Source organism: Petaurus breviceps, unplaced genomic scaffold (genome assembly GCF_028583685.1).
Source record: "Petaurus breviceps papuanus isolate PSGF00001 unplaced genomic scaffold, PetGlider_PUasm1.0 138, whole genome shotgun sequence".
Classification (NCBI taxonomy): domain Eukaryota; kingdom Metazoa; phylum Chordata; class Mammalia; order Diprotodontia; family Petauridae; genus Petaurus; species Petaurus breviceps.
In genome coordinates this window covers 30464267-30484187 of record NW_027185694.1, presented here as the reverse complement: position 1 = coordinate 30484187, position 19921 = coordinate 30464267, and the positions used below count along the sequence as shown (strand labels likewise).

The window sequence follows — 19921 nt, the reverse complement described above, 5'->3', positions numbered from 1 at the left end:
GAAGGAATACTTTTGGAAAATTGGACCTTGTAAATTGGGAGTCATTGAAGATGTCTGGACAGATGAATGATTCAATTTGTGTTCAGGGATGAGTGTGTCTAATGTCCCCAAAACCCTAGTCTGAGAGTTTAGCTATGAGCATTTTTTGGAATGAATAAAGTACGAGGCAATGAGTTTAGACTAGGGTGATGGCAACAAAAATGGAGAACAAGGGAGGGTTTTGAAAGAGATTATTAAAGAAAAATGGACAAGATTTATTTGGCAAGGACATCATGCATTCTAGGATGCAAGATAAAGATGTCAAATATGACCCAAAGATTTCTGTCTTGGGGGGACTAGATGAATGGTTGTATCCATGGACAGAGAAGAGGAATTGGAAGAGTCAGTTGGGGTGATTCTGCCTTGGTAGAAATGCAAACTCCATGAAGACATCTCTCTTGTAGCTGTATCACCAGTATCTAGCACAGTGCAAATGCTCATTGAGTGTAGTGTTTCTATGTGGGACACTTTCCCGCCCCCACCCCCAATTCTGAGAAAATCAGTTGAGCAATCAGGAAGAAGTGTGCTGATTCTCCGGTGAGAATTAAAGGTTAATAATTAACAGAGAGACATTACTGATTGGAAAAAATCCGCTGATAAGTAAAAGCAGAAAAGATTGACAAAGGTGAGTCTACATTTCTGGAGTCAAAGGTGAAAGTCTACATTCATGGAAACCAGAACAGGAATAAATAGAAGAGAAGGCATCAAGATCTAACCAATCAGTCTTGTTGCCATGTTATGAGCGTTTATGGCCCTATCTGCTGCTGACAGTGGGTCACTCTTGCAAATAAATATTATTTCTATTTGTATGCATAACATACTTTATACAAATCTTATGTAAGTGGCATCCCAAGAAATGTGTTTTGGAAGCAAAATTGAGTCCTATTAAATTGGCCATTTTGTCAAATTTTGTGTAATGTTGTTAACTCTGCTAGAAGAACCCTATGTTACATTGTTTAAATGCTACCCAATGATGTTCACTGGTGTTTTCCAGTGTTTGAATATTTGCTAATGGTTACAGTTCTTTTATAAAAAATAACTACTAAACAATATTTCTTATTTATTCAAAATTTTTAGATATATGTAATAATATGAAGAATGTTGGAAATATTTTAAGAAAGTTAAAAGAAATTAACTTGTTCAGATGTTTAAGTCAGTAAATAATATGTATGTAGTAATAATAAACCATGCATTTATTATTTTATCTTTTTTATAGAAAACCTGAAACTTTTAGTATAACTCTCACAGAAAAATGATTGTTTATTGTTATGATCACTCATTGATATTTAAAAACATGTTAATAAAATATTTTTTAAAATACAGAATAACATGATTTTGTGAATTACAATTTCTCATTCCCAAATCCTGAAGATTAATATCCATCAGGAATTTGGAAACACGACTGAAAGTACATAAATGGATAAAAAAGCATTTAGTTTAAGTGCTTACTGTGTGCTAAACTCTGCTACATGCTGGGGATACAAACAGAAAATTGAGACAATCCCTGCTTTCAAGGAACTTCCATTCTAACTGGGGAAGACAACACATAAGAGTTCTGAGCCATACCACAGAGTTTAACATACCACGTCTTTCCTTCCCTTCCCCTCCCTCCAGTTCTTATCTTTCTGGTCCTTCTCCTCTCATTTCTTCCAGGTAGCTAGCTAGTTGTGTGCTCTCCCTTTGGTAACTAGCACTAAGGGAGTTAAACCAAAGTTGAGGTCAGGAATCCTAACAGCAGAGTCCTCATGTCAGCTGCTTGTAGCTGCTCACTTTGTTGTAGTATTTGTTCTCCTAGGATATTCTCCCACCTATAAGCAGGGAAAGCCTGTGTCAGCTTCCCTTCTCTTCCTAATAATATTTTCATCTCCTCTAAGCTAAACCCCCACATTCTCTGTGACCCCACCCCAGGTTTCTTCCTTTTTTCCCAACCCCAAAGTAGCCCAGAATTAAACTTAGTCTCTTTATTGCAAGACCTAACATTAACAACTCTACATCACTGGTATGATGGAGCTGGTAAGTTTTGGAGCTAAAATTTGAATCCAGTTCTTTTAACTCCAAATCTAACCTTATCCACACATCTAATAAAAATGATTAAAAATCCCCCTCAACGGGAGCAGCTAGATGGTGCACTGAATATAGCACCAGCCCTGGAGTCAGGAGGACCTGAGTTCAAATCCAGCCTCAGACACTTATCACTTAACTAGCTGTGTGACCTTGAGCAAGTCACTTAACCCCAATTGCCCTGCCTTCCCCCCAAATAAATAAATAAAAATCCTCAAGCCTACTGATGGTGGAAAATAAAACTAGGCTCTTGGGAAGGTCTTTTAAGGCAGAAAAAGATGACCACTTAAGTCTTCAGTTCATCTGTCCAGTGTGTCTGTGGAGATAAATGGGAGAGTCAGAGTTAAGCCTAGGATGAGAAAAGAGGGAGAATTAGTCTGAACCAAAAAACACACTTCCTACCTCTTCAAGACCAGATTCTGCCTCTTCCAGATTGTTAGGATATGCCTGGTGTTGACGGATCAGGTCTCCCCACAATAAAATATTCTTACAGCTACACAAAAAGAGAAATGGGACAAAAGGAGAGATTTTTTGGAGGAGGAACATAAACCATTTTTCTCCTCAGCTCTAAGAGTTTCTAGCTTCCCACTCACCCTGGGCAGCAGCCCTTCAAAGGCAGAAGCTGCTGAGGTTCCTCTTGAAGAAATTCTTCAGCAAGGCAAATTAGGTGGGCATTCAATAGACAGTTGGGGTGAGGACAACAAAGGGGTCCATCCTTATCCTGCCAGTTAGACAGGAGAGATTATTTCCTTTATTGCTCTGGCACCACAGCAGACCTTTCCCCTCACTCATACCTTAGAGAAGACTATGTTGTCTTACCTGGACTAGTTGTTGGCAGAGAGAACAGAAGACCTCATCTGTTTCCTTGCCCACCTCTGTCCTTCCTCTCTGGGTGAGGCCTGGTTGCAGAGGCCCAAAAGCAAGAGGCATGTGCTGGGGAGGTGGAGGGCTGAGTTCCTGCTGGAAGTCCTGTCGTAGCCAACGAAGGGTGAGAGGCAACCGATTCCAAGGGGCCACCTGCAGCATCTGGGCCAGTACCCGAAGGTGGAAAAAAAAGGTCCCCTCCTTCCTGGCTTTGCCACTTATGTGAGCCAGGCGACGGGAGGACCGAGGGTGCTGCCAGGCCCACTCAAACTGAAGGAGAGAGAGATGGAGGACAAGGTGTCCTGGGCATAGAAGCTGCGGTTTTCATTCCCTTCATTCTCCAACCTTTTCCTTCTCCCCTGCCCTCATAGCCCAACCTCTCGTCCCCAATGCCCCCCCCCCCACTCACCCACCCAGTCTTAGCCTGACCCCTTACCCTAAGGGCAGCCACATCTGAAGGAAAGCCATGGACGATGAGGACCATTTCCCTGCAGAACCACGAGGGAGTCAGGGGCACTGTGTACGGGGAAGCGGGCCCACATGCGGTCTAAGATCCTGGGATGCTTGGGGGCTGCGGTGTTGGGGAGGGCGGACTTTGGCCTGGCTAGACTGGACATGCCTGCTGCCTTCCCTCTGCCCATCAGCCCACTTCCACCACCCTGCAGGAGCTGGGGGGCGTGGTGTCCCTGCCCGGCCCCGCCCCCTGATGCCCGTTACCAAGGTCCTCGCCCGCTAGTCCTCCACGCTCCTCCCTTCTTGCGCCCGGCGTTGTGCTGCTGGACTCTCCGAGAAGGGTTCACCGTGAAGCCCACGTAGACACGGCCTCTGTATTTGGGATTGAGACAGTAGAGGAGGTAGACCCCGAAGAATGGCTGTGGCTTCTTCACAGTCCGAGAGGCTTCCGCGGGTCCCATCGTTCCCTTCAAGAGGATGGAAAAAGCATCAGGGGTAGCCCGCAGGCCGGGGAAGAGCTATTATGGCCCCGGTGTGGTTTTTCTGACGCCTCTGACCCAGACGTGCTCGTTTACCAGCTGGGGCTTCGTTCCTGGGGGTCGACACATTGCCTAAGGAGCCGGGGAGAAGAGATTGGGGGAGGAGGACCATCACCAGGCTACGATCGTGACGTCGAAACTGGGCCAGAAAATACAAACGGGGGGGGGGGGGGGGGGGGGGGGTGTGAGAGGGGAGGGCCTTTCTATAAAGAACCGGGAGCTCATCCCTAGCAAAGTTCAGCACCTGAACTTCCGGTGTGAGCCAATCGCAGGCCCCGATTGGCTAAAGGTTAAATGAGGGCGGAATAGCGGGTCCGTGGGGTAATATGGGGGCGGAAGTCACGAACTTGGAATTGGAGTGGAAACGAGAGACGCTTAAGGGCGGAAATGACCAGTATAGATTGGGGAAACAAAGCGTGAGTGGTATCTTGTGGGCGGAAGTTGTAAGTCGAAAGGCAACTCCCGGAAGTGACGACAGTGTGGGCGGAAGAGGCGCCGACTCAGGGTCCTGGGACCGGTGTGGAATTCGGCAGCCGAGATGGAGCTAAGTGCCGAGTACCTTCGGGAAAAGCTACAGCGGGGATTGGAAGCGGAACACGTGGTGAGTGCGGGGGCGGGGCGGGTGGGTCCCCTCCCCCCCTCACGTGAATTCTGGCCCGCGTGGTTGGAAGGGATGGGGGGGGGGAGACGAGGAGTGGGGCCCCGAGGGTATCCTTTTAACCTTTTCTGCCTTGGGTAGGAGGTGGAGGACACGACCCCCTCCCGCTGCGCTGCTAGTTTCCGAGTCCTCGTGGTCTCCTCCAAGTTCCAGGGGAAGCCGCTGCTGCAGAGACACAGGTGAGTTTTGGGCCACTTGCCACCCTCCCTGGGCACGCAGCCTCCCTTCCGCCCCCAGAATTCCCCGGGGCCATGACCTCTGACCCCACCTTGGCTTTTCCGCAGGCTGGTGAACTCGTGCTTGGAGGAAGAGCTGCGGCATATCCACGCGTTCGAGCAGAAGACCCTGACCCCTGAGCAGTGGGACAAGGAGCGGCAGAAGTGAGGCGCCGAGCTGGGCGGGAGACCCCCACTTCCACATTAAGACATTAAACCCTTGGTCTGTGGCTATGCCCCTACTGTGTTCCTTGCATATGTGTGTGCCCGTTGTAGGTGGAGTCGGGACTTTTATCCCCTTGGGCGGCCCCCTTTTCTGAGCCTCAGTTTTCTCATCTGTAAAATGAGAGTGCTGGACTACGTAGGGATGTCCTTAGGTCCCTTGGGCTCGGTTTCTGTAAGCCTTTGGCCGAGGTGCCAAGATTAGCTCCCTTATAGGGGGTCCTGTCTGTGGCCCAGGGGACTGTGGTGCTTTCCAAGTTGCTACTGACGAGTCACCCATGTTTCCCCCTCCAGACCTTTGGGTAGGGAATTACCTCCAGCCCCAAGTCCTTATTGGTTTATTTCCTTAAGTTACTTACCTAACTGGTGTATGGAGAAATAACCCCCAGCAGGGATTTCCCAGCTGTCTAGAAGGCTGAAAACTCTCAAGGGAAGTTCCTTGTACCCCTGAAATCATATGCTTGGTTTCTTAATGTTGTAACAGTAGCTCTGGGAACTATGAGGTGGCCTGGAAATTTTCCTTTTGAGCCTGAAGAGGTGGAGGACCAGGCTTTTCTCATGCAATTTCCAGTGCAATAACATGTTAAAACTGAAGGTCATTATAGAAACTTACCTACACTAAGCTGTTATTTAAAGAGGAAACAGACCCAGAGAGAGGAAAGGTTTTAGATGGGGTATCATAAAGCAATTTAATAGAGCCAGGACTAGGACTTGGGTCTCCTAACTCAACACAGACTTCTTTCCTTTGCCACATACTGCTTTCTAGGAAAGAAGAGTTTCTGCTGACTTCCACCTATCCAAGCTTTATCTTGTTCCATGGGCCACCTTCTCAGTTCCTAAACCACCCCCAGTTCTACAAGTTTTGTTAGTATTGGGGAAAGTGTTCCAAAAAATTACCATGATAATTGTGTAGTTAATAACCAGGCTTACCCCTCAAGAATTGAGAAAATGGACCTCCTTGCTATGTTGGTTAGTTTTTTTCCCTCTCTTTTTTTTTAAACTTTGGAAATGAAAGCAACATAAAAATAAAAGAGAGCAATTAAAATAAGATTGAAAAGAAAAGGCTTTCTGAATGATCTGGGGATAAGGAAAGCTCCTGATAGAGCCAGCAGTGCGGTACATAGCCCTGAGGTTGGAGTCCGAAAGGTCTGGGATCCTGTGTTACATCCTGGGTGTTATTGCTGACTGATTGATGGGAATAGGACTAGAAAGAACTAAATACTTGCTCTGTGCAAGGCACAAAATACTAGGCACAGCTGTGGTATGAGCTGACCCTTTCCTCTTGGGATTTGAGATGAGTCCTTAACAGGACTCTTAGCATGTTATCTCATGCCAAAAGCTTTCAAACCCACAGTGTTAACTGAATGTAAGGCTAATTGTTTGACAGTCAGCCCAGAGCACATATGCCCCAACATATTACTTTTCAAGTCAGTCCTCTTGGGAGGTAATAAATACTCTTAGCATGTTAGAGTGCTGGAAAGGATTCTAAGAGGCCATCTAGTCCAACTTTCATTTTACACACAGTTTCTCAAAATCCTATGTGTGTATTCACATGAATGCGTATGTATGTGTATATGTATGTATGCATGTATATATACACACATAAGCCATTCACTTTGATTCCTGGGGAAATTCTAAAATTCATTATTAAAGGGATAGTCAGTGAATATCTAACAAAAAAAAGCAGTGATCACAAGGAATGATGGGTCATGTCATACTAACCTTATTCCCTGTGTTGTTGGGCTTACTAGACTGATTCGTGAGGGGAATGCTGTGGACATAGTTTACCAAGGTCTTAGTAAATCACTTAAAAAAAAGTCTCCCATGATACATCTTATGGAAAAGATGGACACATGGGCTAGTCAGCAGCAGAAGTTTGGCTTGTCCATGCTCTGTGGGAATCAGTTGAAGGAAATGAAGATGTCCAGTTTGAGGAAAAGATGACTTCTGGGGTGGTGGTCTTAGGGGAAGTGTTATCAGACTTACTCTTAGCCTAGAGGACTCAGTTGTAGAGAAGTATGCTTAGACTTGAAGTCAGGACAAATCTCTTAACACTTGGGGCTATTCAGAAGGGGAGTGGGCTGCCCTAGGAGGCAGTGCTTCCCTCCTAGAGGTCCTCAGACAGCAGCTGGGTGGTCCTTTGTCAGCTGGCATTGTAGAAGACTCTTGTCTGGGTTGGGGCTGGACTAGATGGGCTTAAGGTCTCACTACCTTTGAGATTCTGTGATTCCAATATTTTTAGGGAAGTGCTGTGACTTTATACTCCACAGGAGACCCATCTCAGTATTTGATCATTGCTTTTCATTTCTGGCCAAAAATGGAATTCCTTCAACTTCCTGCCCACTTGCCTTGTTCATCAGATGTGGCTCTGAATGACTCAGTACTTTCCAGAAATCAAACACCTTCAGAGTAGAAGATCTGCCGCTGAAGATATCCAGAAGATATCCTTGGGGCTCTAAAGGCAGGGCCCAAGGAGAATTCCCATAACTGTTTTGCACAGTAGTATAATTAGAATAGGTGTATGACCTCTTAGAGTGACTGCTTTGAAAGCAACTACATTCATAGGAAGGGATAATTGTTAACCACAGAGCTAAAAGATGGTGCTATATGGTATCAGGATGGGTGAAAGTAAGTTTTGTTTGTATCAGCCCTCAAATTGATCCTGACAGCACGATGTGGCTGAAGAGCAAGTTCTAGCCCTTGGGCAGCTGGGTGACACAGTGAATAGAGCACCGGCCCTGGAGTCAGGAGGACCTGGGTTCAAATTCGGCCTCACACTTAACACAAAACCAGCCGTGTGACCTCGGGGAAGTCAACCTCAATTGCCCTGCTTTCTCTCTCTCTCCCCCCACCCCAAAAAAAAAGTTCTAGCCCTGGGTCTGCTACTAATTAATATGTGACCATAAATAGGATACTTTCCCTCTCTGAGGCTCAGCTGCTCCATCTGTAAAATGAAGGATTAGGCCAGATTATATTTCAGGACCATGCTTCCCCTTCTGACATTTTAGGATTCTACACCACAATTATTAGCAAGGTCACTAAAGATCTCTGTCCTTCACAAAATAGTCAGATGGGACTTAAGAGACTTAGGGGAAGGATTGATGGTCAGACTTGGTTCTGGCTTGCCAAGTATTGTATCCTCAGAATTTCAGGTGGGGGTGCTGAAAGCTAATCTGCTGTCTGAACTCTGGAAACTGAATGTCAGCTCTTGTGTTTTGTCAGTGTTCTCAGAGTCTCCCCATCTTTGCCAGTTGAGGCATCCCAGCCTGCCTTTAGAGAGCCACAAAGGTGTCGAAATCTAAAGGGCTTGAGTTAGTAGAGTCTAGGAGGTATCAGAAAATAAAACCACTTTATTTTTCTTTGCTTGTAAGGACCACCCGATCCCATTCCATCCCATAAGGCATGGGGATATGGGAGGGGGAAGGGGGATGCTCTCACTGGCTTAATTCAGCCAGTGACTTCTGCCCACAGGGCAGGGCCCAACCAGGTCTCAGGTACTAGGGCCAACTACTTCCCTGTGATTTTCTCCTCCAACTCATCTAGACGCTTCTGCTGCTCCTGCACTGTGGCCCGTAATTGCCGCAGCTCTTCTTCCAGCCTCGACATAGCCTCCTGGGTAGAGAGGCAACCTGGAGTTCAGATGCTGGGCCTTGATTCCCCCCACAATATGCTCTCCACCACCCTCATTCTGTAACTTCTTGGGCTTCCATCCCCAAGGGCTGACCTCTTATCCTCTCCTGATTTCTCCTCCTGGCCCAGTTCTCATACCTGGCTGCCTTGCTCTACTACCCTTGACCCTTTCTGCTCCCTCTTCTTCTGGACTGGGGCTGTGTAACTGAATTCCTCTCCATCCCTTCCCCTTTGGAGAGTCCCTTTTACCGTGCTAGGGGCTGCATTGGACTCTGTGGTCCCACGTTTGCGGCCACTGTCCAGCCCCCTGTTGACTCTCAGCTCCCGGCTTTTGGGGGGCACATAGCCATCCTTAAGGGACACAAGTAGGGGCCCTGCATCCTTGCCCCCTAGCCACTCCTCTGCTGTGAGCGCAGGATCTGGTCCAGCCGTGGGTGGGTACAGGTCCTCTTGGAAAAGGTCTGACTGCGGGAGTAAGGTGTAGGGATGGTGAGTTCAAGGTGTTGTACCTCACCATGGGGTGGCCTCCTACTGGCACTTGGGGATAGTGAGAGCCTAAAGCTCATTCCTCTTACCCTGGGTGTGAAATCACTAATACCCTGGCTGTAAGACTCAGAGATACCTCCCTACCCCCACCCCCATTCCTACCCAACAGCCTTCCTCCTGGAGACGTTGGACCCTCAGGATCATCTTCCCAGACCCTATTGTGTGACATCCCATTATCCAGTTGGATCGAAAGGCTGGGTCCCCAGAGAATGGGATCCAGAAGGTCAAGGAAGGAAGATGGAAAGCTAGGTAAAGGTGTATGGGGAGGCATAGAATCTTACCTTCCTAGGCACAGTCATAGCAATGGGTTCACACTTCCGCTCATGTAACTTATAGAATCTGTAGGGACATATTTTTGGTGAGCAAAACTGCCTAGTAGTCAGTGTTAGCTTGGGGTAAAGAAGAAAGGGGTAACCAGGCCAAGGGATGGTTCCTCACCTGGCAATCTCACATTTGTTGACCTCCAGGCCCCGCTTGGGCATGTAGCCCATCCCTCGTTGGGACTCCTTAGAGCTGAACATGGACAAGTAGTGCAGGAATGGAGCCTCTGCTGTGATCTCAAAATAACGTATGGAGCTGTCCCCCTGGGGGTGGGAGCAGGGAGTTAAGTACCCAGAGAAATGCCACATGCCCATCCCCAAGGCCTAGGGCTTCTCCACATAGGTCCTCCTGCCCCTGCCCCTTCCCACTTCCCTGTCCAATCCCCATAACCCCCGCTTGGCCTAACCACCTTGCCACAAAGGTAGACGATATTGGTGTCAGGATCAAAGAAGGGAAGCAGGACCCCACTGCTTGTGTCCAGCTCTTGCAGGGACAGAGGTTCTTCAAGCTTCTGCTGCAGGGATAAGAATGGAGGAGTTGGCTCAGCCATAAGCCCCTGTCAGGGCCAGTCCATAAGGGAGCTTACCCTCCCCCTGGTAACAATAGCCTTTCCTGCCATCTGGCCTCTACAAGAGCTCTCAGAATCTAGGAGCTGAGCAAGACAAGAGATCTGCTAATCCAGTTCCATCAGTTTACAGGGAAGGAAGCTGAAGTCCAGAGCAATAAAGGGACACATGAAATCCTCAGCAGTGCTGGGTCTAGAACCCAGGTCTCTGGATGCCTCTTCCTAGGCTCTGGTCACTAGACTAAACCTTTACAGTCAGAAGGTTTTTCCTAGTGTCTGACCTTCAATCCCTTTGTCTTGACCTTGTGGTGTCCCCCTCCCTCATAGGCCTCCTGGGGTGGAGAAGATATTCTCTTACCCTGCCAACCTGTTTCTTTCCCCCACTTTTAGCCTGATTTGATACACTCACCATGTCCCACAAGGCCACCTGCCTCTCGCTCATTCGGCTAAAGCCTGTGGTGAGGATCTTTCCATCTGATACAAACACAGCACGAACTGGCCGTGTCCCTTCATGAGGACGCTCTTTCTCCTGAAGGGACATGTGAGGTAGAATGAGTCAAGTTTATCTTACCCAAAGAGGAGAAATCCAAGGGTCAGAGGAGAAAGGTTAGAGGTCATTAGGAAGAGAATTCTTCCCACTGAAACAGAACCCTTGCTCAATTTAGGGATGCTTTCAGTGGGTGGGGGTGAGGACAAGGAGAGGAAAAAAATCACAGCCTGTGGTTACTCACAGCTATAACTGTGCCCTTTCGGGGGTCAATGACCCGGACCCGCTTGTCCCGGCAGGAGGTACAGAGCAGTGCTCCATCTCGGTTCCATTCCACACTGTAGATGGTGTCTGGATGTACATCTGCACCCAGGGTCAAGACAGCAGACCCAGTCCCCACATCCCACACTAGGATCACATTGTCACAGCCTGTGGGAAAAGGCAAGGGGAGTGAGAACCTAGAGGATGCCCTACACTCCATGTTCCATGTTCCTCCATATGGTTATGGCCAGTCCCTGCACGCATGCCCACCTCATACCTGCACTGAGTAGCACATTTTGGGCAGTTGGGTGCCAGGCCACGATGCCCACTCGCTTAGTGTGCCCCTCTAATGTGACCACTGGTTCCCGGAGAGGCAGGGTCAGGCCCCCATCAGGGATCTCCCACACCTGAGAGGACAGAGAAGGAATCTGACTCCATCCTCCCTTGTGACCATCTCTTTTTGTCCTGTCTTCTGCTTTAAAGAGTGACCTGCACAGATTCACCTAACTCTCCATTTCTTCTGTCCTCTTCCCAATCCCTGTCCCTCAGGGTCCTTGGACTTCTTGATACCACCCTCAGGTTCCTAGCTCCTCCCCTCTGCCTTCCTTAGCCTGGGCTTTGGGACTTCCCTTTCTAACCCCCCAACTCACCATGACCATGCAGTCCTCAGAGCCGCTGGCAATGACGTTGTCATTGTGGGGACACCAAGCAATGTCCAGGACAGGAGCTGTGTGACCACAGACAGTGGGCACATTCTTGTCTACCCGGCCAGTCTGAGAGATAGGAGGTCAGGGAGGTCAGGATTCCCTGCAACAGACCAACCTGGAGCCCAGCTTTAACCCTATATGCCATATGACCCCTACTATGGAATATGTCCTGCATATTCCCCTTCCTCCCACATCAGGGCTTGAAGAAAAGAGGAAGGTGGAGGTAATCCAAAATATAAAAGAGGTATGTTCTCTTGAGCAGGAAAGGAAGAAGCCATGGTAGAAGAAAGAAGCTGTACCTGTATATTCATGAGGGAACTGGAGAAATGTGCTCTTAAGGGGTGGATGAGAGTAAAGCCCCTTTTGCTCTCCTACTGACCACAGATTACTTTGTAAAAGGAAGCTGGCTGCATGAATGGGTAGGAGGAAATGTCCATCCAGATGAGGGGAGAATGATGAAAGTAAAGAACACTGGATGAGGTGTGAGGAGATTGGGGACCCAATTCTGCCACTCAGCAGTTGTGTGACCCAGGGGTAGTCATGTTCCCTCTGTTTCCTCATCTATCAAATGAAAGGGATGAACTAGAGGATTTCTAAGGTACTTTCCAGTTCTGACTTTAGAATTCCCCCTAGTTCCTTCCATCCTACCATATTCTCGAGATCCATCAGAGTTGAGAAAGCGTCTTCCATTCCCTCCCTCCAAGCCTAGAAGAGTGAGGAGTGGAGAAAGGAACATCTTCTAGTGCAGGGATAGGGAACTTGGGGCCTCAAGACCACATGTGGCCCTCTAGGTCCTTGGGTGCGGCCTTTTGACGGAGTCCAAGTTTTACCGAACAAATTCTTTTGTTAAGGGTATTTGTTCTGTGAAGTTTGGCCTTGAGGTCGAAGGTTTCTCCACCCCTGTTCTAGCATATCTTTTCCCCTGAAGATCAGAGGTTTCTCCATTTTCTTTGTGGTGGAGATTTGAGAGGGGAAGCTGAACTATGGGCATAGGGAGAAGAGGCTGGAGAGGAAGCTAAATCCCCTGTGACTGGGACCTTAAAGCTGGAGTAATGGGCTGCTTGGAGGAACATCCTGGAGAGTGAGGGTTGAATGTCTCTTGAAGAAGGAAAGGGCTAAGGTATTTGAACCCCCACCTGTACCCTCTCGCCGAAAGCAAGGTGTAGGAGGTTTGGAAACAAGGCCTTTCTTCTGGGGGCTGCAGGCTGAGCAGGGTTTCCGGTGTGGAGAGTTGGGTGGGGGTGGCCAGGGGCTGAGTTCTCAGCACCCAAAACCACTTCCTCTTCTGTTTGTCTCCATCAGCCCATTTAAGGTAACAACCTCAGACATCAGACTACCCCCATCCCCCCAGCCCAAGTTACAGAAGCAAGGCTGAAGAAGGAGGCTGGGGTGTCACATTAGGGGGAGGAGTCCTCTTAAGCTAGACCCACCACCACCATCCCTTCCTAGTCCCCAGTAAGTTCCTATGGGAGCCCATGGGGCAGCAGAACAGCTGACCCACCGATTATGAGATGGGGAGCGAAATGTGGGGTATCTTGTTTCTGTCCCTATCAACAGATTTCAGGTAATCTCTGCTGGCCCTTTAGCTTTTTTCTGGTCCACTGAGGAGCCCCCCTTCCCCTAGGTGATATCCCTAAAATGAGGTCACCTGAAGAAATGGAGGAAAGTGAAAAGATGGGGAATTAAAGGACGGGGTCTACATCTATGTCAGCTAATAACTGTGACCTTGGACAAGTCAAGTCAAGCCCTGTTTGGGCTTTGTTTGTCTCTTCTAAGCAGGTTGGACTAGATTTCTCACCTCTTGGAAGCCTAAAATTGCTGGATTCTAAAACTCTGGGTCAGCGACATTTCCTCACTATCTGAGGGCTTCAGGGGTCTAAGGGTGCCTTTATTTCCCCATCCCTTTTCCCAGCCCCCAGGACCTATCATCACCTTGGTCAGAGGCAGCACCAGAAAGGCCCCACCCCCACTGGCTTCACAGATCAAGGCCATAAACTTGGGGTTGACAGCACAGAACCCACTGTCCCAAGTGGTCTGGGAGACTCTAACATCCTCATAACACTGGTCAGCCTTGGCTGGTTGCCCAAACACATGGCGGAACTTGCTGCTTCGGACCACCTGTCGGCTCATCCTGGGGGGAGGAAAGAGATTCAGAGGGGTTCCTGTGAGTTTCCCACCTTCTCCCAGCTCCACTGGTCACAGGAAATGAGCTAAAAGAGCAGCCTCCTAACTGATCTCTCAGCTTCCAGACCATGCTCCCACATCAGATCTAAAATTCCCATAGCATAGTGTTGATTCTGTTACAACCCCCACCCCAACCTTTATTCAGGAAGTTCCTTTTGATTACAGAATCAAGTCCAAATTACTGTCCTAGTATTCAAGGCCTTCCATGAGCTTACCTTTCCCATGACAGTCCACACTCCATGTACTGGTGTGCCTGTGCCTCCCTCTGCCTGACATCTCCCCACTCTCCATCTGCACACACGGACTGCACGATTTCTCCTTCCTCAACTCCTACAGCATGTGCTGTCTGTGCTACCCAGTTGGCATTTATGCATCATCTGGCATCTGTTAATTATCTTTTCATGTCTCATCTCCCTAACTTGACTACCCTTCGTGAGAAAGGAGACAGGTTCATATTCATGCATCCTTCCATCTCTCATAGCACCTAGTACAAAAAGTCCTGCACAAAAGTAGGTGATCATCTGAATGAATGACCGCTGCCAGGGAATAGTGGGGATAGCCTTTGCAAGTCCCCTCTCCTAGGCAGACATGTTTTTAGAAACAGGCTCCCTTGTGCTGCTATGCCCCTCTCCAGGCCCCCTAGAGACCAGAGGCTCAGAGGATGCAGGAACAAACACCCCCCCCCTCTTCCTCCAAGGCCATGAAGGTTAGACATTAAGGAGAGGCTGAGCTTCATTTATATCTGTTACCTGTTCCTTTTAGGCCCTCCCATGCTGGGAAAAGCTCTATCACAGGATCAGACAAGGTTCAGAACCAGCGGAGACTGAGACCTCACCGAGAGCCTGGTGCTCCAACCCTCCCCCTTATTCCCCAAAACCTTGCCCCACCTGCTCAGCCCACAGGAGGACAGATATACAGAGGCTTCTCTCCTTAAACTCCGTATGCCCCATTATCCCATATCTCCATCCCTGACTGGCCCCTATCCTTGAGGAGGTCGTGTGACTCTTGCCCCTCCATCCTTTTCCTGGGATGCTCTGCTTTAGCAAACTAGGCCTCACTGGGGAAGGAAGTTGAGAATTCTGGGCCTGAGCTAGAAGAACCAGTGCACAGGCTAGAATCTAGGGAGCAAAGGCAACAGGTTGTGTGCCTCTCGGCGTGTAGTGGAGCCATGGGTGGAGGGTCTGCTGCTCTTTTGGATCTTGACCCCTTTTTCACCCATCCCTCTGACTCACAGGGCAGAGGACCCCAATTGTCTGTCTCCAGCTTAGGGAAGGCAAGCTCTTGACCTGAACCTGCCTAGGTTGATTTGATGGGGTTTTTTTGTTTGTTTTTTTTGGCTAGGGAGGGAAGGGCAGGAAGCTGCAGCCCCACCCAGTCCCCCTTCCCACCCCAGGTACCCTGCAGGGCTCAAAAACCACAGAAAGGGGAACTTAGCGTTTTCTTGTTTTTCTCTTAAACCTCTTCCTGTCTCCCAGTTCTGAGCATTTTGCTTATCCTTCTGCCTTCCGTGCCTCTGCCGAACACCTCCCATGCTCTGGGGGATTTGTTCTCAGGCCTGCTCCCTTGGACTCTTCCAGGGGAGCTGTGAGGGGGTGGGGGTGGGGATGGAACTCAGAGTCTCACCCAGAAGCTCCTCCCTTCCCATCCCCCCAACTCGACCTCTACAGTGATCCAGGGCTGCCAATGAAGGCTAAGACACCCCACCCACACAGACACAAAAATAGTCAAACATAGGAGAAGCACACAAATACTTGGGGTAGGGATATAACTCTGACATCTCTGTCCCCACAGCCTACATTCCTCCCACACTCAAACCCACACCCACAGGTGGCTGATAGGTGGGTGGATACCCAGACCCTCCAAGCATCCCCATCGATGCATCTCCTCTTCTCCCTAAGTCCCGAAGGCTCACCTGATGCAAACTGAGATCCAGGGAGGCCAGGCCTGATGAGGAGGAAGGAGCAGAAGCCGGAGCCTGGGAGACACCACCCGCCCGGCAAAGGATGCTCCTGTCAAGACAATGAATGAGAAGCAGACGGCTTAGCCCGGCCCCTTTAAGAACGGCAGCACCCCTTTGGGGAGGGAAGAGGGCAGGGCTATTAAATGGAGCACGCCCACTCCTCCTCCTTTAACTGTCTTTAGGTCTCTGTTCTCCCCATCCTGCCCCAGGCGAAGTTCAGCAGCAGTGTGGAAGAGATGGAGAGATGAGGCAGTCCTGTGTGAACCCTTCTAAGGACAGGCCTTCGGTGACGGGCCGCTCCCTCGATCCTTTTCGGTGGGGCTGGTCAGGGATGCTCAGACCTATTACAAATGGTCATCCAGAGGGAAGGGAGCTTGGAGAGGAATCCCCTCATTTTACTTATGAGTAAATGGAGGCCGAGAAATGCTGGGTGACTCACTCAAGGCTGTGCAGGTAATAGGCCTCAGCATGAGCTAGGATTAGAATTTAGACCCAATTGCTCTGCAAATCCTGGGTTCACTTTACTTCACCACACTGCCTCCCGAGTTCATGTTTTTAATGTCCAAATGCTTGGAGCCCTTCTCTCTCCCCTCCTTCACCCCACCAATTTGAGTCCCTTCAGTCTCAGTCTCTTATCTCTGTTTTTTTTGTTTTTTTTTGCTTTTTGAAGGGGGAAAGCAGGGCAATTGGGGTTAAGTGACTTGCCCAAGGTCACACAGCTAGTAAGTGTTAAGTGTCTGAGGTCAGATTTGAACTCAGGTCCTCCTAATTCCAGGGCCAGTGGTCTATTCACTGTGACACCTGGCCACTCCCTGATTTCTGTTATTAGTAGTGGGCTCCCACAGGCAGGAGTCTCCAATCAAACCTGTTCCATTCCCCTACTGCCACCAGCATGAAGTGAAGGCAGGCACCTTCAAGCCCTCCTTTGTTTCCATTGGAGCAGAGCTCTCAATGCTTGTATTCCACCACTCCCCCAACCTAGGTACTTACTGGGCTCTCAAGGTTTTGTATAGTTAAAAGGCTGGACTGGATAGTCAAAACACCAATTTCCAGGTCTCTAACTACTGACTCCCTGGGGAAGAGAAGATACCTTGGAAAGGGGTAAGTGGGGGGGAGAGGTAAGTCCAGGAATCTTGTACACAGTAAGCTCTTAATAAATGCTTGTTGAGTGACTGATTGAAGAAAGATTTAAAGGAGGTGAGGGAATAGGCTCCTGAACTTTTGAAGGAGGCTGAAGGATGAACAGGAGTTGCCAGGGGCCTCTCAGAGCCATGTTCTCCATTCCTCCCTCTACCCCCACGTCACCTCAGATGGGGTGGATGTTTTCTGATAACCAGGAGAGCTTTTATGCTGCCACACTCAGCCACTCTGTCACGGCGAGGAAAGCTTTCACAAAGTCTCACATAAATTTTTTCAGAAGCAGCTCCCATCCATTTTCTCTAGGTCAGTGTTCTCTGAAGAGATTCTTGCTGAGGGCTAGGCCTAAATGAACTTATCTTTATATATACAATATGATTCTCCTTTATTATCTGAAAATTTTCATACTAAACTGAGGTGCCATTCCCGAACTGTCTTCTTTATTACCTATCCACAATAGCTGTGCCTCATAGCAAATACAGGTCAGCAGAGACTTGGATGGTCAGAAGTTGAGAAGAAAAACATCTGGGGGCCTTATAAGTACAATAAGCAACTGTCTGATGTAACTGCTAACTGGGGGCGTCTTCAGTTGTCTTGGCAGCAGTATAGGGCAAGCTTCATGGTGGGAGGGCATCTTGGGAGGGACATTTGAAACACTAGTGAATTTCGGGAGGAAGGTTGACTAAGATGGTAAAAGGTCTATAAATCATATCATTTCAAGGAACTAGGAATATTTCATTGGGAGAAGATAAAATTTAGGGGAAAAACAAAACAGTCATGAAGAAGAGGGATTAGGGTAGGCTAGGTGGCACAGTGAGTAGAGCACTGGCCCTGGAGTCAGGAGGACCTGAGTTCAAATCTGGCCTCAGACACTTGACATGCTTACTAGCCGTGTGACCTTGGGCAAATCACTTAACCCCAATTGCCCTGCCCTCCCCCCTCCAAAAAAAGCAAAAAAAAAAAAAAGGGATTAGATTTCCTCCCCCTCCCCCATGTCACTGCAGAAAGCAGAATCAGTTGGGAGAAGTTTATGGGATAATAGGTTTTAGAGCTGAAAAGAAACATAGAAGTCACCTAGTCCAACCCCATCATTTTATAGGTGAAGAAACTGAGGTCTAGAGAGGCAATGACCCACCTAAGTTCATGTAGGTAGTAAGAAGCAGAATAAAAATTCAACTCAGATCCTCTTTGGGGAAGCTGATTGGCTCAATGTGATTGGCTCAATGTGACTATAAGACCTTTCTTATAGTCAGAGCTGTCCCAGGTTGGAACAAATGGGCTGCCTCATGAGAGTTATTATTTAAGCAGAGTCAAAGACTCATCAAGGACCTCTTGCACTGAGGGTAGTTGGGCTGGTTGACCTCTGAGTTCTTTCCAATGACTGAGCCTATGATGCTGATTCTCAGTGTGTAGAGAGGGAGTCCCACAGATTGTTGGCCTAACAAGGACCATCCTTGGGCCACTGATGGCAGCACAGAAGTAGCCTAGCCTTCTTGAGTTCAGAACTTTGTACAAAGACCTAGCTGACTATACAAGAAACCACATATGATGGAAATAATGCTGGAGTAGAGCAGAAAACCTATGATGTCCCAGTTCCACCATTTGCAGCATGGTCTTCCTCTCTTTTGAGTCTCCACTTCTTCATCTGTAATATACAAAAAGAATAAATAAGTGTAGGCAAAGAGGAAACAAAATGATCACTTTTTGTAGATGATATGACAGTGTATTTAGAGAACTATAGAGAATCAAATGAAAAATCAATTGAAATTACCTTTGCAAAGTTGCAGGATATAAGATAAATCCATCTAAACCTCAGAACCCAGTAAGAGGAACTGGAAAGACAGATTGGTGCTCCATCTAGGTGACACCTAGCTGCCAACAATAACCTAGCGTTTCATAAACCCAAAGACCCCAGCTACTGGGGTAAGAACTCACAATCTGACAAAAACTGCCGAGAAAATTGAACAGCAGACTTGCAGAAATTAGGTTTAGACCAACACAATACACCAAGATAAGTCCCAAACAGATAAGCAATCTAGATATAAAAAGTCATGTCACAAACTTATTAGGGAAGCAAGGAATACATTATCTTTTGGATCTATGGAAAAGGGAAAGGAACTAAACAAGTGATAAAGATTACACAAGAAAAAATGAACAATTTTAATGATATAAAATCAAAAAGTGTATGCACAAGTAAATCAAAGCAGGTAACTGGGGGGAAATCTCTGTGACATTTTACTGACAAAGTTATCATTTCCAGGATATAATAAAGAACTTATTTAAATTGATAAGAAGCCATTTCTGAGCAGGCAGTTTTCAAAGAAAGGTATCAAACTTCCAAAAATTATATGAAAAAAATGCTGTAAATCACCAGTAATTAGCAAAATGTAAATTAAGGGAGCTTTGAGGTTCTACCTCAAACCTAAAAGACTGACAAAGATGACAAAAAAGGAAAATGACAAATATTGCAGGGGTTGTTGGAAAACAGGTACACTAATGCACTTAGTTGAGCTGTAATTTGATCTAGCTATGCTGGAAAGAAATTTGGAACTATGCCCAGAAAATTACCACACTTTTGACCCAATTATACCACTAAGAAATAAAAGAAAGAAATCTATAAATATAAAAATATTTATAGCAGTTCTTTTCATGGTTGCTAAAAATGAGAAACTAAGGGCATCCTACCGGGAAACAAATTCTAGTATATGGATGTAATAGAATATTATTGGGCCATAAAAAATTACAAAATGGACAATTTCTGAGAAAACTTGGAAGATCTTTATGAACTGATGCAGTGAGAAGTAAGTAGTAACAGAAATTTTTACAATGACATAGAGAAAAGCAACTTTGAAATAGGTTAGACCTCTGACCAATGTAGTTTTTCTCAAGTCCAAAAGAATGTAGATGAAACATCTAACTCATCTTCAGACAGAAAACTGTTGAACTTAGAATGCAAAAAGAGACATACACATGCATTTTTAGACATCTCTAATATGGGAATTTTTTGCCAGACTCAATGCCATGTATTGAGGGATTTTTTTTAAAGTAAAGTGAGGCTAATGACTACCTTGT

The 19921-nt window shown here is 47.4% G+C and overlaps 4 protein-coding genes across 9 annotated transcripts in view; 1 reads left to right on the top strand and 3 right to left on the bottom strand.

The window, feature by feature from the left end:
- LOC138142652 (sulfotransferase 1A1-like) overlaps window positions 1-19921 on the bottom strand; it is a 73902-nt gene that overhangs the window by 14448 nt on the left and 39533 nt on the right. The window lies entirely within an intron of this gene.
- SLX1A (SLX1 homolog A, structure-specific endonuclease subunit) lies at window positions 1212-4324 on the bottom strand. Of its 2 annotated transcripts, none has more exons than XM_069063627.1 (7): window positions 4201-4324; window positions 3682-3884; window positions 3401-3452; window positions 2920-3234; window positions 2694-2821; window positions 2503-2593; window positions 1212-2416 (listed from the first exon to the last, which is right to left on the bottom strand). In XM_069063627.1, the coding sequence occupies exons 2-7, from the start codon at window positions 3876-3878 to the stop codon at window positions 2387-2389; spliced, it is 813 nt and encodes a 270-aa protein (XP_068919728.1). In that variant the 5' UTR covers window positions 3879-3884; window positions 4201-4324; the 3' UTR covers window positions 1212-2386. The 2 variants fall into 2 exon arrangements, with proteins under 2 accessions (XP_068919728.1, XP_068919720.1); XM_069063619.1 differs by lacking the exon at window positions 4201-4324 and adding an exon at window positions 3993-4127.
- Window positions 4401-5059, top strand: BOLA2B (bolA family member 2B). The gene is made up of 3 exons (XM_069063640.1): window positions 4401-4557; window positions 4696-4793; window positions 4899-5059. Exons 1-3 carry the CDS (start codon window positions 4495-4497, stop codon window positions 4996-4998), a joined length of 261 nt encoding a protein of 86 aa, XP_068919741.1. The 5' UTR covers window positions 4401-4494; the 3' UTR covers window positions 4999-5059.
- Window positions 8382-15813, bottom strand: CORO1A (coronin 1A). 2 transcript variants are annotated; one of them, XM_069063603.1, is made up of 11 exons: window positions 15665-15813; window positions 13501-13699; window positions 11512-11634; window positions 11139-11268; window positions 10845-11029; window positions 10523-10642; window positions 9958-10062; window positions 9666-9811; window positions 9509-9566; window positions 8931-9146; window positions 8382-8663 (listed from the first exon to the last, which is right to left on the bottom strand). In XM_069063603.1, exons 2-11 carry the CDS (start codon window positions 13696-13698, stop codon window positions 8559-8561), a joined length of 1386 nt encoding a protein of 461 aa, XP_068919704.1. In that variant the 5' UTR covers window position 13699; window positions 15665-15813; the 3' UTR covers window positions 8382-8558. The 2 variants fall into 2 exon arrangements, with proteins under 2 accessions (XP_068919704.1, XP_068919711.1); XM_069063610.1 differs by having other exon boundaries at window positions 9958-10059.

What these genes read in the sequence shown, in the direction of transcription:
- CORO1A (XM_069063603.1), bottom strand. Translation starts at nt 13,698, where the DNA reads ATGAGCCGACAGGTGGTCCGAAGCAGCAAGTTCCGCCATGTGTTTGGG. An exon ending in AACAAATGTGAGATTGCCAG is followed by an intron (nt 9,567 to 9,665) that starts GTGAGGAACCAT and finishes ATGTCCCTACAG; the next exon opens with ATTCTATAAGTTACATGAGC. An exon ending in CCAATGCAGCCCCTAGCACG is followed by an intron (nt 8,664 to 8,930) that starts GTAAAAGGGACT and finishes CTCTCTACCCAG; the next exon opens with GAGGCTATGTCGAGGCTGGA.
- BOLA2B (XM_069063640.1), top strand. Translation starts at nt 4,495, where the DNA reads ATGGAGCTAAGTGCCGAGTACCTTCGGGAAAAGCTACAGCGGGGATTG. An exon ending in GATTGGAAGCGGAACACGTG is followed by an intron (nt 4,558 to 4,695) that starts GTGAGTGCGGGG and finishes TGCCTTGGGTAG; the next exon opens with GAGGTGGAGGACACGACCCC. An exon ending in CCGCTGCTGCAGAGACACAG is followed by an intron (nt 4,794 to 4,898) that starts GTGAGTTTTGGG and finishes GCTTTTCCGCAG; the next exon opens with GCTGGTGAACTCGTGCTTGG.
- SLX1A (XM_069063619.1), bottom strand. Translation starts at nt 4,025, where the DNA reads ATGTGTCGACCCCCAGGAACGAAGCCCCAGCTG. An exon ending in CAGGAACGAAGCCCCAGCTG is followed by an intron (nt 3,885 to 3,992) that starts GTAAACGAGCAC and finishes ATCCTCTTGAAG; the next exon opens with GGAACGATGGGACCCGCGGA. An exon ending in CAGATGTGGCTGCCCTTAGG is followed by an intron (nt 3,235 to 3,400) that starts GTAAGGGGTCAG and finishes TCTCTCCTTCAG; the next exon opens with TTTGAGTGGGCCTGGCAGCA.